Consider the following 16893-nt stretch of genomic DNA (forward strand, 5'->3'; position numbering starts at 1 on the left):
AGGCAGACGGTAGAGATGGGTGGCTCAGTGCCTCCAAGCCATTCCTGGAGCTTTGACTGCCCGGAGCCCAGGCTCATGAGAAACAGCCCCTTCCCCTTACCTGGAAGACTGGGGCCCCTCCTTGGGGTGGTGATGAGGCGGGGCTCTCAGCCCCCCGCCCGCTGCATGGGGTCTCACTGCGGCATGGTGGGGAGCGCCACCTTGGACACTTCCGTGCCTGCCCTGCAGGGGTCGCTCCAGGGCCCCGGAGCACAGCGCCCCCTGGAGAGGCTGTGCCCGGACCTGAAGCGCCGGCCTGAGGCGCCGGAGTGTCAGGTAAAGGGTTCCCCCTTCCCGCCTGTTCCCTCCACAGCCAAGGAAGGGGCGGGGCAGGGCCCCCGGCCCTCGCTGCAGAAGGGGAGCCTCCAGCCCTGCCTGGATGCAGCCCTCGGGGCCGCGGGGATCTGTGGGCCTCAGGGGTCTGGGGCACTCCATTCTTGGGGAAGGTATGGGAGGGGAGACGGCTCCAGGGTCTCTGGAGAAGTTGTAGGGTATCCTGATCTCAGACCTGAGCGCTTCGACTTATTATTTGTGGGGAATGGGGCGCTGGATTCTGTATTTTAGACGATGGTGAGTTAGGCCCAGGGAAAACTGAGGGTGAGCAAGTTCCCAGGGGATGGCCTGTCCGAGCGGCAGCTCCCAAAAACAGGACAGACAGAGAGCAGCTAAGAGGAGGGATACAAAAGAGACGCACACAGGGGCAGAGCAAGGCCCTTTAAGGCAGTGAGCGATGGGATGCGCCCGTTCGGGGACCCGAAGTGCAGGGCCGTGAGAGAAGCAGGTTGGGCAGCAGTTTCTTCCTGGTCCAGGAGCAGGCTTCCCTGGGCCATGTCTGGGAGGGGCAGACATGTCGGGGAACTTAGCTCCCCTACCATAGGGCAGAAGGAAGGTTATGAATTAGGGAGTGGGGACAGAAGCCTCTGGGAAGAGGGGACCTTGGGATTTTGGCAGCAAGACTCCTAGAGGCAATTTGGCCTGGAGGCACAGGGATGGCCACTGTGACCTAGGAGCCCACCTGTGAGTCTGAGATTCTCCATGCTGGAAGATCCCAGAATGGAAGACTCCTAGGCAAATCAGGAGGGACCAGGGCCCTTCAGAGGGTCCCGAATCTTCCCATGGGAGGAAATGGGAAGCTGACCCTGGGACCCAGCACTGGCCCTACTCAGCCAATTCCTTTTGTGGTAAAAGGGCAGGTCTGCCTCCTGCAGCTTCCCCCTGGAGTGAGTGCAGAGGGGTGGCATCCCTAGGAAGGACTATCTCACGCCTGGCCTGCCCACTGTTCTCCTCGCAAGCTGCAGGCTGCTGCCCCAAGCATACAGATGAATCCGAATTCTACCAAGCGAAAATCAAAGAGAGTAACCTTTGAGCCATCGACATTACAAGCCTCTTGGAAGTCCCACTTACGGGGTGAGCAGTTGGTCCCGTATCTCAGCTGCGGGTGCTCAGAAGTGGTGATGATTGCCCAAGCCCTCGCTTGAGGTGTACCTAATGGGCACACATCTGCCCACTTCTGGCTACCCCTGTCACAGCTCTAGTCTCTGCGTGCCTGCCTCCCTGAGAAGTCTGGAGCTGGGCCAGGAACAAGACATTGCCTGATAATTTGAGTGACACCTCCTGTAGCTGACAGCTGTTCAGGACAGCCAGAGCGCTCTCTCTCTCTCGCTATATAGATAGATAGATAGATAGATAGATAGATAGATAGATAGATAGATAGATTAGATAGATATGTGTATATTTTTCTTTTAAGACATGGTCTCATTCTGTCACCCAGGCTAGGATGCAGTGGCACCATCATACCTCTCTGCAGCCTTGACCTCCTGGGCTCAAGCAGTCCTCCCACCTCAGCCTCCCAAGTAGCTGGGAGTACTGGTGCGTGCCACCGTGTCCAGCTAATTCTTGGTTATTTGTAGAGTTGTGGTCTCACTATGTTGCCCATGCTGTTCTTAAACTCCTGGGCTTAAGGGATTCTCCTACTTTGGCCTACCAAAGTGCTAGGATTACAGGCATGAGCCACTGCACCCAGGCAGAGAAATCTTTGGATAACATCTACATGCCAACAATTCCCAAATTGGTATCTGCAGTCCATATCTGCAGTTCTGGAATTCCAGGCTCTTACATCCAACTACCTATTGATATCTCCACTCTGATGCCTAGTAGACATCTCAAAATTAATATATTCCAAACTGAACTCTTAACTTTATTCCCAAAGGCAAATCTGTTCTGTTCTCCCACATCAATTAATGGGAACTCAATCTTTCTAGTGTATCAAGGCCAAAATTCTTGACTTCTGTCTCTCATATGCACATCTAGCCATCAACTATTCCTATTGGTTCTACCTTCAACATGGATACAGAATCTGATCATTCACTTCTAACCACTTCCCTTGGTGTGAACCACCATCTCACCTCTGGATTATTGTCACAACCTCCCAGTTGGTCTCTTGCTTCTGCCCACACCCATGCCATTCTCCACCTCTACTCCTGATCTATTCTCAGCTGAACAGCCAGAGTGCTGTTGTTAATCAAAGTCAGACCACTTTTATTCAAAACCTGCCAGGGGCTCCTGTCCCCAAAGCCAATTGTCTTTACAATAAGCTATGAGTCCCTCATGATCTGCCCCATTAGTACTTTACCTTCACTTCCCACCACTCCTCCCTGCTCCTCCCACTCCAGGCACCCAGGCTTCCTTGCTGTTCCTTGAGCTTTCCAGGCATGATCCTGCCTCTGGGCCTTCACATTTACTATTGCCTTGGCTTAGAATGCTCTCTCGCCAGATACATAAATGGCTTGACGTTTACGTCCTTCAAGCCCACTCAAATACAATGAGATTTTCTTTGACTTCTGTGTATATACAAACCTATATGGGCAAATACAAAATAGAAATTATTTTATAAGGGTAATTCCTGTGAAGGAACTCCCTGGTGTGTAAGAAGCTCTATGACAGCAAAGATTATTGTCTCTTTTCTTCCCTGATGGGTCTAGGAGAGTCCTCTTACATAGCAGACTCTCAATAAATGTACACTGAAGAATGCACTTATTGATTTTCTACTATATGCTAGGAAGCATTCTAAATATTTTTTCACATATTAATTTATTTAAATCCACAACAATAATAGATACTATGATGATCATCCCCCAGGTTAAGATGTCAGAACTGAAGCTTGGGGGAATTTAATTTGCTCAAGATCACTTCTTACATGTATTAAGACTCATTGTTCATTTAATCATCAAATAACAACAGATAGTATCATCTTCCCTGTCATACAGATGGGGAAGGTAAAGTTGACAGAATTTAATTTGCTGGAGATCACAGAGCTGATGAAGCAGAGGAGCTGAGCTTTGAACTCATGCAGTTTGGTGCCAGGGCCATTGTGCGTAGCTCCTGTGCCTTGGGTTCAAGCCCTATTCTGAGTGGCTTTTCTTGCAGGGCAATGTGAGAGGGCAGCAACAACTTGAACTCAGGCCCATGGCCCATGTTGCTTTGGAGCCCAGTGGTGTCACCAGCTCCTTCTTCTTGCTTTACCTTCTTCCGACTCCACTTGGGGCAAACAGGCTCTATTGCTGGCCTCAACCCTCAGGCTCAGGGAGGCACGCCCTGAAGGCTATGCCAGTACAGTTGGCAAAGAAGCCTCCCAGGCTGACTTGGGGTTTCAAGTCCATTCACAACCAAAACTTTCAAAGTCAGTGTAGGACAGCCCTAGAAATTTGTGGCCACTGGGAGTGACTTAAAGGTCTCCTCCCAATTGTTCTTCCATCCCGGGCCATACCTGATGCAGAAAATCTTCCTTCTTTTCTTTTCTTTTCTTTTTCCTTCCTTCCTGCCTTCCTTCCTTCTTTCCTTCCTTCCTTCCTTCCTTCCTTCCTTCCTTCCTTCCTTCCTTCCTTCCTTCCTTCCTTCCTTCATTCCTTCCTTCCTCTCTCTCTCTCCTTCCTTCCTTCCTTCCTTCCTTCCTTCCTTCCTTCCTTCCTTCCTTCCTTCCTTCCTTCCTTCCTTCCTTCCTTCCATCCTTCCTTCCTTCCTTCCTTCCTTCCTTCTTTCTTTCTGATGGAGTCTCACTCTGCCACCCAGACTGGAGTGTTGTAGTGTGATTTCGGCTCAGGGCAACTTCTGCCTCCTAGGTTCCAGGGATTCTCCTGCCTCAGCCTCTCGGGTAGCTGGGACTACAGGTGCATGCCACCACACCCGGCTAATTTTTTATTTTTAGTAGAGACGGGATTTCACCATGTTGGCCGGGCTGGTCTCGAACTCCTGACCTCGGGTGATCCACCCACCTCAGCCTCCCAAAGTGCTGGGATTACAGGCATGAGCCACTGCACCCGGCTGAAAATCTCTTAACTAGTCCCACATGATGGCCTTTCCACTTTGGCTTCCATTGGCCTAGAGAAGCTGGTTCTGGGGACCCTGGTAGCTTCTGAACCTCCTTGGTGGACAGGAAGGGAAGGGGAGGAAGACTCTGCCTTCCTGTTCCATCTGGTGGAATCAGCTAACCTCCCCCCACTACATCCCTTTTCAGGATTGTGCCAATTAGAAAGAGAAGCCTATGCGTTCATACTGGAATTTCTAGAAGAAGAACATATGGTAAGAAAGTTATCTGGACCTTTGTGTGAACTAAGGCAGAAAGTAGAAAAAAAAAAGAGGGCTTATGCCTCCTTGGGTTTTGAGTACTAGCCCTGGCTTGGAAGCCACCAGATACTCAGCCCATTGTTGCCTCCTGACCAGGCAGATCTTTGGTGGCTAGGCCACTGGACAGGGTGTCTAGGGCTCAGATCTTGCAGTTCCCTTCCTGTAGGAAGGATCTTCATCAGAGATCCCTAGCCCCACTGTCCTCCAGAGCCCTACATAGGTGACCAGACATTGGTGAGCAGCAGTCCTGGGGACAGGGATATTGCACTGAGAAAATCAAGTGAGCAATCCATCCTTTGGCCTAGTTGATTGGAACCTGGGCTGGGTGTGAGGAGCAGGGGTCGGGTGCAGGTCTCATGTGCTGCCTGTGGGCAGAGCTAAGGACTGAAGCCCAGCTTATGGGCAGCAGTCTGTGTATTGTGTCCTAGTCTGAGTTCGCCAAGCTGAAGTTCCTGAGTGCTGTGGAAACTTTGAGTAGTGCTGTGCGTGCCCAGGCAGATGGCAATATGGACAATTACTATCCCAAAGCCATCCTGGCCAAGAAAATTGAGGTGAGAAAGACCCAAGCTCTTCTGGGAGTTCATCATTCAGGGATGAGGATGACAAGTCCTGGACCTGAGGGCTGGCATCTCTCTCTGAGGGGGTTCTTGTTGTTGTTTTTGTTGTTTTTTTTCCTGGCCTTTCTAGATACTAATTCTTGAAGAATCCACTGAGATTTTGATGGGCAACATGCGTCAACAAGCCATGCTCTGCATCGTGGCGCTGAGGTGCCTTTCCTGCCCTTACCTCTCAGAGCGCCTGGTCTCTGGTGCTGAGAACATTTGGGTTGGGAGGGAGGGCAAGGTTTGGGGACTTAACTTTTGGCCTGTGGGTGGCAGAGCCCCAGTGGCTGCCACTTTATCTGCCTGCATCCTGGGGTGGAGGGGGGGTTCTCCAATTGTACTTTTGAGAGCCTATTAGGACATCCAGTGATCGAAGCTTCCCCAGAAACCGGGGCCCTCCTTTTCCGGAGGAGAGGCCATTAGAAAGTGTTTGGGGTCTCAGGTCCCCACTGTTTGCCTGCACCTCAGAGAGAGCAGCAGAGCAATTCTCCCAGAGGGTCCTAGAAACATAACCCAGCCTCTCCCAGGGATCCCCAAAGCCCCTTGTCATTCCCTGCCTCCCCCTGAAGTCAGGTGAATCCACCATTCCGCTTGTCCCAGAAACTGGATCTGGTAAATGTGGGCGTCTCCAGCCTGTTCTCTCTGCCGCCCATCATGCCCAGCCTGCACCGAAGAGACAATGCGAGTCTCTACCTCCAGGTAATCCCCACCTCTTCATGGAGCTCCACAGGGAGGGTTTGTCTTTGGAGTCACCTCCTGTCCTTTAACTCCCCGCCCTTCTCCTACTCTGATCTCTCTGCTTAGCCCTTGGCCCCGTGGCCCTCGGGCTGCTAAGAAGCACTCCGGCTGTCATACCCTCACCTGCCTTTCCAGGGATCGGCCCATGTTCCCACCCTATCCATGTCCTTGCTCACTAAGGCTCACAGCAGCTTCAGTCATGGGAGGTGACAGTCTGATAATAAAACCCAGGGATACTATGGAGCAACTGACCGGTAGACTGTCAAATCTTCCCAGGGGCCTGCAGTTTTTTATTTTATTTTTAATTTTTAAATTTTGAGACAGGGTCTCACTCTGTTGCCCAGGCTGGAGTATAGTGATGCAATCATAGCTCACTGCAGCCTCACCCTCCGGAGCTCAAGCTATCTTCCCACCTCAGCCTTTGTAGTTTTAAAAATTGATGTTTCCTGCCGGGTACAGTGGCTCACGCCTGTAATCCCAGCACTTTGGGAGGCCAAGGCAGGCGGATCATGAGGTCAGGAGATTGAGACCATCCTGGCTGACAAGATGAAACCCCATCTCTACTAAAAATACAAAAATTAGCCGGGCGTGGTGGCGGGCGCCTGTAGTCCCAGCTACTCGGGAGGCTGAGGCAGAAGCATGGCGTGAACCCGGGAGGCAGAGCCTGCAGTGAGCCGAGATCACGCCACTGCACTCCAGCCTGGGTGACAGAGTGAGACTCTGTCTCAAAAATAAACAAAAAAATAAATACAAATAGATGTTTCCTGAACCCAGTGGAATGAATCTAATGCGGAGAGTCCCACGGGGTCTGGCTCCTGGGGAGAATGGCCCAATGCCTACATTTTACCACTGGCTCACAATTTGGGCTGGACCTGGTCCAGTCTTCATTGAGGGCAAGAAAGGTCAGCACCAAGGAAGATCAGAGTGTGGCTGGCCATGAGAGAGAGAATGCCGGGGGTGGCAGAGCCAGGCTGGCCCCACTTCCTTCCTCCAGAGGTAGGGGACAAGGAGATAGGGGAGTGCCCCCAGGGAGCTGAGCTGGCACTGTGGCAGTCTGTTCTGGACACTCCCTGTCTCTTCACTTGTCAGACAGTCCAGGCCTTAGATGACATGTTGCAGGCTCTTGTGATGGACGGTATGAACCCCAACATGCTCATACTACAACACTTCCTGGAGGTAAGTGGCTGTGGAAATCAAGGAAACTGAAAGTCCATATTAATTCTAGTATGTTTGGGAGGAAAGGAAAAGAATATCAGGATAGCCTGGGTGTCATTCTAGTCCAAAAACCATTGGTTCTCAAGCCTCAGCGTGCATAAACATCACTTGAAGACAAATTTCTGTGTCTCCCACAAAATATCTTTTTGAGGATCACATTTTTGGAAACATAGCCAGCTAAGCTGAGGACCCATTTCCGCCCAGGACTTGGACATATTGGGGCTTCAATGGTAATAACATTTACATCCCTGCCAGACTTTAATCTTCAAAGTATTTTCCCCTTTTGCAGTGTCTGCCGTTGCTCTGTGATAAAGAAGACCTCAGTGCTTAACCATCAGGCTACTTTTATATCCCTTAATGTAATCCCCACCAGAGACTCAATGTACTCCTTTAACTATCTTTAGAGCTTTAGAGCATTTCAAATATTCTTAGTTATGACAAATTGTTATCTCCTGAGGGTAGTTTGAGTTGGGGAAACAGCCAAGAGTCACTTGAAACTGACTTTCATGAACAGGATGGTAATCAATTAGGGTAATATAATTTTGCATAAAACATTAGGTGTGACTACAAAGAAGGAGACAAGATTGCCCAGGCATCTTAAAAAAAGACCTTGGCAAGGCCAGGCACGGTGGCTTACGCCTGTAATCCCAGCACTTTGGGAGGCCGAGGCGGGTGGATCACTTGAGGTCAGGAGTTTGTGATCAGCCTGGCCAGCATGGTGAAACTCTGTCTCCACTAAAAATACAAAAAAATTAGCTGGTCATGGTGGCAGGCACCTGTAATCCCAGCTACTCGGGAGGCTGAGGCAGGAAAATCGCTTGAACCCGGGAGGCGGAGGTTGCAGTGAGCCGAGATCACGCCATTGCACTCCAGCCTGGGCAACAAGAGTGAAACTCCGTCTCAAAAAAACCCCCCCAAAACCCAAAAAAGACTTTGACAAGGACTTTAGCTAGAGGGAAATTTGTCCACATTTGGATGAGTGACATAGTTCTTTTGGAATGTACCATCTCTGGTATGTTTGTTGAGAAGGATTTTTGTGCTTTTTAGGCAACCTTGCTATAAATGTAAGAACAAATGTTCTGTTGTTCTTGGAGTCTGTGGGAAACAGAGATGCAAAACTTTGGTCCTCGTCAGCGTAGAGTCTTCAAGAGATGCATTACTGGGGTTCTCATTATCCAAAGATAAATGGAGCCCTGCAAAAGCACCATCTGAAACAGGTTCCAACATTTTGTATAAAATAGTGGAGAAATCAATTTACCTTGATACATAAAATTAAAAGTATAAAAATAAGTTATTTTTATGTGTAACAAAATTTATTTTTGCTACTTTGAGGTAATTCTCAGTCAAGTGTGTATATTTTAGACATATTTTTCCTACAAAAGGACATGATGGCATAATACGACATCATTTATTTCACATTTGACTTTGCAGAGCTGGATCAGAAAGGTTGAATTTAAGGGCTATATGGTTTTCTTAAGGGCCCTCCTTTTTCTTTTGTCTTCTTTTTTTCTGTTTTTAAATTAAGGTATAATTTACATATAGTATAATTCAGCTTTTAGTGTGTAGATCTGTGGGTTTTGACAAATGCATGCAGTCCTGTAACTACAGCCACTATCAAGCTATAGAGCAGTTCTATCACCCCCCAATTCCCCCATGACTCTATGGTCAACCCCTTCCCCATTCCCCATCCCTGGCAATGGCTGATTTGTTTCCTGTCCCTATAGTTTTGCCTTTTCTAAAATGTCCTCTAGGTGCAATGTCATCTAGGTGCTATAGTCCCAGCACTTCGGGAGGGCAAGATAGGGGGATCACCTAAGCCGAGGAGTTTGAGACCAGCCTAGGCAACATATGAGATCCCATCTCTACTAGAAATTACAAAAAATATTATCTGGGCATGTGGTGTGTGCCTGTTGTCTCAGCTACTTGGGAGGCTGAGGTGAGGGGATCGCCTGAAGCCTAGAGGTTGAGGCTGGAGTGAGCTGTGATTGTAATACCACGCTCCAGCCTGGGCAACAAAACTAGACCCTGTCTCAAAAATAAATAAATAATTAATTAAATAAGATAATTAAAATGTTGTCTAAGGCTGAGTACTCCAGCCTGGGGAACAAAGCGAGACCCTATCTCAAAAATAAATAAAATAATTAAAATGTTACCTAAGGCTGAGTATAGTGGCTCATGCCTGTAATTCCAGCACTTTGGGAGGATCACTTGAGCCCAGGAGATCAAGACCAGCCTGGGCAACAGTGAGACCCCCATCTCTACAAATAATAAAAAAATTATCCGGGCATGGTGTTGTGTACCTGTGGTCCCAGCTACTTGGGAGGCTAAGGTGGGAGGATCACCTGAGCCCAGGAGGTCGAGGCTACAGTGAGCTGTGACAATGCCACTGCACTCCAGCCTGGGTAATAGAGGGAGACCTTGTCTCAAAAAAAAAAAAAAAAAAAAAGACATCTAAGTAGCATTATCCAGTAGACAGTCTCTGGAGTCTGTCTTCTTTCATTTAGCATAATGCATTTGAGGTTTATTCGTGTTGCTATGTGTATCAGTACTTTATTTCTTTTTATTTTTTAATTGAGTAGATGGATCACAGTTTGTGCATTAATTTTCCAGTTGAGGAACTTTGGGGTTGTTTCTGGATTGGGATGATCACAAATAAAGCTGCTATAAATCTTTGTGTGCAGGCTTTTGTATGAACATAGGTTTTAATTTCACTTGGATAAATCTCTTGGAGTGGGATTGCTGTGTTGTATGGCATGTGGATGTTTGACTTTATAAGATACTTCCCAGCTGAGCGCAGTGGCTCCTGCCTGTAATCCCAGCACTTTGGGAGGCAGAGGAGGGCGGATCACCTGAGGTCGGGAGTTTAAGACCAGCCTGACCAACATGGAGAAACCCCATCTCTACTAAAAATACAAAATTAGCCGGGCGTGGTGGCATATGCCTGTAATCCCAGTTATTTAGGAGGCTGAGGCAGGAGAATCGCTGGAACCTAGGAGGTGGAAGTTGCTGTGAGCCGAGATCACACCATCGCACTCCCAGCCTGGGCAACGAGAGTGAAACTCCATCTCAAAAAAAAAAAAAAAAAGGAGGGGGGGATACTTCCAAAGTGTTTCCCAAGAGGCCATTTTCCATTCCCACTAGCAATGTGTAAGAGTCCCAGTTGCTCTGCATCCCTGCCAGCATGTGGTATTGTTAGTGTTTCCTTTTAGTCATTCTTATAGATGTGTAGTAGCATCTCTTTGTGGTTTTAACTTGCATTTCCTAGTGACTAATGTTGAGCACCTTTTCATAGACTTGTTTGCCATCTACATATCTGCTTTGAAGAAGCGTCTGTTTTAAGTCTTTTGCCCATTTTTTTATTGGGTTGTTTTCTTATTTGGGGGTTTGAAGTTTCTTTATTTTATTTTATTCGAGATAGCATCTCACTCTATTGCCCAGGCTGGAGAGCATTGACACCATCACTACTGGCTGCAGCCTCGAACCTCCCCGAGAGACCTTCCCACTTCAGCCTCCTGAGTAGCTAGGACCATAGGTGTGCGCCACCATGCTCCACTAATTTTTGAATGTTGTGGGCAGGCACAGTGGCTCACACCTGCAGTCCCAGCATTTTGAGAGGCTGAGGTGGGCAGATCACTTGAGGTCAGAAGTTCGAGACCAGCCTGGACAACGTGGCAGAACCCCATCTCTACTAAAAATACAAAAATTAGCCAGGTGTAGTGGCATATGCCTGTAATCCCAGCTACTGAGGTGACTGAGGCAGGAGAATCTCTTGAACCTGGGGGGAGAAGTTTGCAGTAAGCCAAGATCATGCCACTGTACTCCAGCCTGGGCGACAGAGTGAGACTCTGTCTCAAAAAAAAAAAAAAATTTATGTAGAGCTACGGTCTCCCTATGTTGCCCATACTGGTCTCGAGCTCCTGGGTGCAAGCAGTCCTCCTGCCTTGGCCTCCCAAAGTGCTGGGATTACAAGTGTATGAACCACCACGCCCAGCCTTGAGAGCTCTTTGTATATTCTGGATATAAATCTTTTGCCAGATATGTGATTTGCAGACATTTTCTCCCATTTTGTGGCCTGACTTTATACAGTGTCTTTTTTTTTTTTTTTTTTTTTTTTTTTTTTTGAGACAGAGTCTCACTCTGTCACCCAAGCTGGAGTGCAGTGGCACGATCTCAGCTCACTAAACTTCTGCCTCCCCGGTTCAAGCAATTCTCCTGCCTCAGCCTCCCAAATAACAGGGATTACAGGTGTGTGCCACCATGCCTGGCTAATTTTTATATTTTTAGCAGAGACAGAATTTCGCCATACTGGCCGGGCATTCATTGAATGCCCACATCGTGTTGAACTCCTGCCCTCAGGTGGCCCACTCACCTCAGCCACCCGAAGTGCTGGGATTATAGGTGTGAGCCACGACGGCCATCCCCGGCCACTCTTAACAGTATCTTTTGAAGAGCAGGTAGTTTTTCATTTTGATGAAGTCCAAATTATTATTATTTTTTATGGTTATATTTTGTTTATATTATTTAGGAATTTTTGCCTTCCTTACGTATTTTCTCATTTTCTTCTAGAATCTTATCATTCTAGATTTTAAGTCTGTGGTCAATTCTGAATTAACTTTTGTATTGGACGGTCAGGTATACGTTGTAGTTCATTTTTCTTTTTTTGGCACATGGCTGTCCATGATGGGGTTCAGTGCTCTGGGAGAAAGGCTACCCTGAAGGACACCTGTCCAGCAGCTGTGATACAGGACACACTTTCCCAAAAGTTTGTAGCAAGCAGGACACAGGCCTCTTTTCCCTGGTGGGATCTCAACCTAGTGTAGTAATAATAACACTTATAGGGTTGCTGGGAGGATAGAGTGGGTTATTCTATTCAGAGTACTTACCTGTGTCACTATTATTATTAACCTCCAGAAATTAATGGCTCTGAATCTCATCCTTCAGAGACCACTTTACCCCTTCCGCTGGCCTAGCAGGTAGGGGTTTGCATGGATATGCTGCCAAGAGAGCCCCATCTCCCCACCTTATCCCATTCCTGCTTACCCACTGCTTTGTAATTCTACATCTAAGGCACAGCGCTGTCTTTAAACATTCCTCTCAGAAGAGACCCAGAAGGTAGCAGGTGAAACCCCGGAGACATTTTTTTTTTTTTTTTTTTTTGAGACAGAGTCTTGCTCTGTCACCCAGGCTGGAGTGCAAAGGTGTGATCTTAGCTCATTGCAACCTCCGCCTCCCGGGTTCAAGCCATTCTGCTGCCTCAGTCTGCTGAGTAACTGGGACCACAGGCAGGCACCACCACACCCAGCCAATTTTTTGTATAGCCCCGGTGACTCTTAAACACATCTTTGCTTTGACAAGTTCATGGGGGCCTGCCACAACTCCCTCCTTTTTGTCTTTTTAGCAGTCAGGGATGTGGAATCAAGAGAAGGAAGGGAGCAGCACTCCCACAGAAGGTGTTCACAAGGTCTCTTTACTCCTTTTCCAGATCATCTTACCTTGGTCATCACTGTCAGACAAAGTGCACGAACAGATGCGGGCCTTGGGCACTATTTCCCGGCTGCTGAGGTTTATTTGCAGTTTCCCAGAACTGTCAGTGAGTGCTTGGAGTCGGGGAAAGGCTGACTCAGTAGGCCCTGCTTCTCTGCACATGGGGTACCTGAGAGCCTATGGCTCTGCAGGGGGTTACTGGGAGGTGGGTGGTCAGAGTGTCCCTCTTTTTTTGCATTAGCGACTTTTCTGTTCCTATGGGGTAAGAGGTTTGAATTGTTTGCTTGGTCTGCCCTTGGCCAAGTGAGTTCCAACTGGCTGGACACATCTCAGCCTTGCTGGGGGACCTTGGCCTAAACAGCTGAGTTGGGTCCACAACTTCCCACTGGCTAACATGTTTCGGGGATCTGGCTGCCGCATTTCCCTGGGTGTTGCTTTGAAAGGTTTTTCTTGGCCAGGGAAAGAGTGTGGAGCTGGTGTGGTGAGGGGATACATGCAGGCAAATGATTCAGTGGTGTGGAGGGGTGGGGAGGTTGGAGAGGGTTGGTGGCCACAGTATGGGGAAGCTCCTTTTCGGGTGATGGGGAGTTAACCAGTTTCCTCTTTGGGGCAGCACATGGAGGAATTCTCAATGAGTGGGAAACTGATGAGCATCTTCGGCCTCTTCTGCACGGACTGCAACCACGAGATCAGCAAAGAGGCATCGGAGGCATTGCATTACCTGTTCAAAATCCTTGTGCTTCAGAGAAGTAAGCAACATGAGCCTGGGTAGCCACTGGGCTGCAGCCATGAGAGCCCATGAATAACAGGAGCACATAAGCACTGCTCATTGAATGCCCACTTTGTGTCAGGCACACGATGAAGGGCAGCTCCTTCTCACGAGGGCAGAGTAAATATGCTATGATGTGCCCCAAGATGAGGGATCCTCGTTACAAGTAGATCTGGAAATTTTATCTGGATGAGCTCCAACCCCATTGCTGATGCAATGCCCTCTTGTAAGTGATTCTAAGAGATTCTCAGGGAAAAGGGGAGCTAGGCTTGCAGCCACCTATGGAATCAACTTGGATACTCAATATTTCCCAGTGGTCTCAGCCTTACTGCTAGGCCTAAGACTGGGAAAATGAACATCTTTTCTTAGGGAACAAATTTGGGAGTCCCAGATTGAGCCCCTCTTTGCTCGAGGAAAACAAAAAAATACAAACAGTCACATACACTTCCAGAGGTGTCAGGAGGATTTGCAAATATCCCTAAAAGGAGCTTCAGAAACTCTTACTTCTCATGGTTCAACAGGGCATACTTCTTATGAGGGCATTTGCTCAGCACCCGCGGGTAGAACAGTCCACATTCTGGCACAGCGCAGGAAGAGCTGCAAGGACCAGACTGAGTCCCCAGCCGCATTCTCCCTCCACCCATTGGCCTGGTGCTGGGGAACTCGTCCCACTCTGTTGAGCAAATGTTATTTCACCCATTTCACTCTGTTGATCTTCTCTGAGGTTTGGAGGGCAAATAAAGAAGGGTGTGTTCCTATTTCCCTGTTAAGGCCCTGCCCCTTAATTGTTGTTTTTGGATTGAAGGTGTGAAACAGAAGACAGAGACTATCCTGAAGGATTTGCAGAAGCATTTCCATGGAGCATGGCTTGCCAGCCTGCAGTATCTAACACTGGTAACCATCACTCTCCACAGTGCATGAAATGTCCAGATGGGGAGCCATGACAGGGAATAAGGAGAGCTGGGGTGGGGAGATTGTAGAGGGCCTGGGTGGGGCCACAGAGGAGTAATCCTTCACCCAGAGGAGTGTCTCCAAAGCTCAAGGTCTCATGGATAGCAGGCTGGAGGGGTAAGACCCATTCCCTAGCTGCACTTGAGTTGACTGAGGCTTGAAGTCATTGAGAGAGTTCTTTTTTTTTTTTTTTCTTTTTTTAATAGAGTCTTCCTTTGTTGCCCAGACTGGAGTGGTGCGATCTCAGCTTACTGCAACTCTGACTCCTGGGTTCAAGTGATTCTCTAGCCTCAGCCTCCCGAGTAGCTGGGATTACAGGCTCATGCCACCACACCCAGCTAATTTTTGTATTTTTTAGTAGAGATGGGGTTTCACCATGTTGGCCAGGCTGGTCTCGAACTCCTGACTTCAGGTGATCCACCTGCCTTGGCCTCCCAAAGTGCTAGGATTACAGGCGTGAGCCACTGCGCCTGGCCAAAATAGTTCTTTAAAAGAAGTATAGTCAACCCTATTCTCCTCCTACAGATCGTGCCCTTGTACCTTATTTGTAGCCTAGCCCTAATTTTTTTTATTCAGTAAAGATGTATTGGTTGTCTTAGCCAGGCGCTGTGGCTCATGCCTGTAATCCCAGCACTTTGGGAGACTGAGGCAGGTGGATCACAAGGTCAGGAGATCGACACTATCCTGGCTAACACGGTGAAACCCCGTCTCCACTAAAAATACAAAAAAAATTAGCTGGATGTGGTGGCGGGCACCTGTAGTCCCAGCTACTTGGGAGACTGAGGCAGGAGAATGGCGTGAACTCAGGAGGCAGAGCTTGCATGAGCCGAGATCGCGCCACTGCACTCCAGCCTGGGTGACAGAGCGAGACTCCATCTCAAAAAAAAAAAGATGTATTGGTTGTCTTAGATACGGTGTCTCCAGGCTCAATCAACTCAAATCACTCCAGTCAGAAATCCAGGAGTCATCCCTTGCTCTTTCCTCTCCCTCACTCTCCACATCCAATTCAACACCAGGTTTGTTCATTCTGCCTCCTGGATGGCTCTTGAATTTGTCCACTCTGCTCCAGCCCCACTGTGGGGCCCCCAGAATCTCTTGCCTGGGTCACTCCAGCAGCCCCTTACTGATCATCCTGTTTCCAACTATGCTTCTTGTCACATCACTTTCTATGCTATAGTCAGAGAACTGCATTTCTAAAATGCAATTGCTGAGATGAATTATTCCCCTTCAGACTTTGCACTGACTCTCCACTGTCCTCATTCTAAAGTCCAAACTTGTTCACTTGACCCACAAGACCCTTCATGATCTGGTTGCTGCTGTAACCTCATCTTGTCTCAGTCTCCCTTTTCCACCTGGCCCAGGTCTCCCTTGCAGGACACAGTAGTTAGGCTGAACTTCCTTCCACTCCAGGCCTTTGCATATTCTGTTCCCTCTGCCTGGAACTCTGTCCTTTTTCCTTGGGTCTGAATCATGGCGGTAGGGGAAACAAACACATCCTTCTTCACATGGCAGTAGGAAGGAGAAGTGCTGAGCAAAGGAGAAAAAGCCCCTTATAAAACCATCAGATCTTGTGAGATCTCACTCACTATCACAAGAACAGCATGAGGGTAACCACCCTGACACATGGGGATTATGGGAACTATAGTTCAAGATGAGATTTGGGTGGGAATACAACCAAACTGTATCACTCACATTGCACTATAACTGCCTGTTTACTTGCCCTGACTTGATGGTAAATTCCTTGAGGGTAAAGGCATTGTATGTTTTAGTTGCAGTTTTCCTGAGCTCCCAGCAATAGGACCAGGCACAGAGCTGAGCCTCAATATTGTTTGAGTGAATGAGCTTCACGTGGATATGCAGGTGCAGGCTCAGAGATAGGAGAGATGTCTGCTGTACATAATAGCAGTCCTACTTGCTTTGGAATGCTGCAAGCTCACTAAACATCAGAACTCATTTCCAATGGACTCATTTGCTTGCATTCCAAATAGAAGTAGAAATGCCTTTTGCATTGTCCTCTGTGTCAAGTTGTCTGGACCATTGCTCCTTCCTGGAGATTTCAGAGCTGGTGGCACTCTGAAACTTGTTTCACACCATAGAATAGCCAGATTCTGGTCAGGGACTGCCTCCACTGGCCCCTGGTTGATTGGTCTCTTTGGAGGCCAGAGGCTTTGGGGCAGACCCAAGTTGGGATGCTGGCATCGTGGAGACAGCTGTTCTTCTTTCTTCAGTTCTTCAAGAAATACCTGACCCCTGAGGAGAGAGCAGATATGATCATGGTGAGCATGGAGGCCATGACCAACACCAGCAGGCATGACATCTCTGCAGCTTCCAAGATGTTAAAGATGATCCTGAAGTACACGATTCCAGAGATCGGGAAGGTAGCAGCTCTGGGGGACCTAATGGTTCAAGGTCAATTTAAGGATTCTTTCTTTCTGTTCTGTTTTGGGTCTTGTTGTATCTCCTACCGGTTTG

At 48.3% G+C, this 16893-nt stretch overlaps 1 protein-coding gene across 1 annotated transcript in view; it reads left to right on the forward strand.

Annotated features, from left to right (window-relative positions):
• Window positions 1-15: 15 nt before the first annotated feature.
• LOC105484704 (maestro heat-like repeat-containing protein family member 7) overlaps window positions 16-16893 on the forward strand; it is a 50838-nt gene continuing 33960 nt past the window's right edge. The window contains exons 1-12 of the mRNA XM_071068550.1: window positions 16-308; window positions 353-485; window positions 1332-1446; window positions 4553-4617; window positions 5091-5213; window positions 5350-5429; window positions 5834-5963; window positions 7092-7178; window positions 12700-12807; window positions 13315-13450; window positions 14276-14364; window positions 16650-16799. Coding sequence (XP_070924651.1) covers window positions 16-308; window positions 353-485; window positions 1332-1446; window positions 4553-4617; window positions 5091-5213; window positions 5350-5429; window positions 5834-5963; window positions 7092-7178; window positions 12700-12807; window positions 13315-13450; window positions 14276-14364; window positions 16650-16799 — 1509 coding nt within the window. The remainder of the gene's footprint in view (window positions 309-352; window positions 486-1331; window positions 1447-4552; window positions 4618-5090; window positions 5214-5349; window positions 5430-5833; window positions 5964-7091; window positions 7179-12699; window positions 12808-13314; window positions 13451-14275; window positions 14365-16649; window positions 16800-16893) is intronic.

The sequence above is a fragment of the Macaca nemestrina genome, chromosome 1 (genome assembly GCF_043159975.1).
Source record: "Macaca nemestrina isolate mMacNem1 chromosome 1, mMacNem.hap1, whole genome shotgun sequence".
In the NCBI taxonomy this organism is placed as follows: Eukaryota; Metazoa; Chordata; class Mammalia; order Primates; family Cercopithecidae; genus Macaca; species Macaca nemestrina.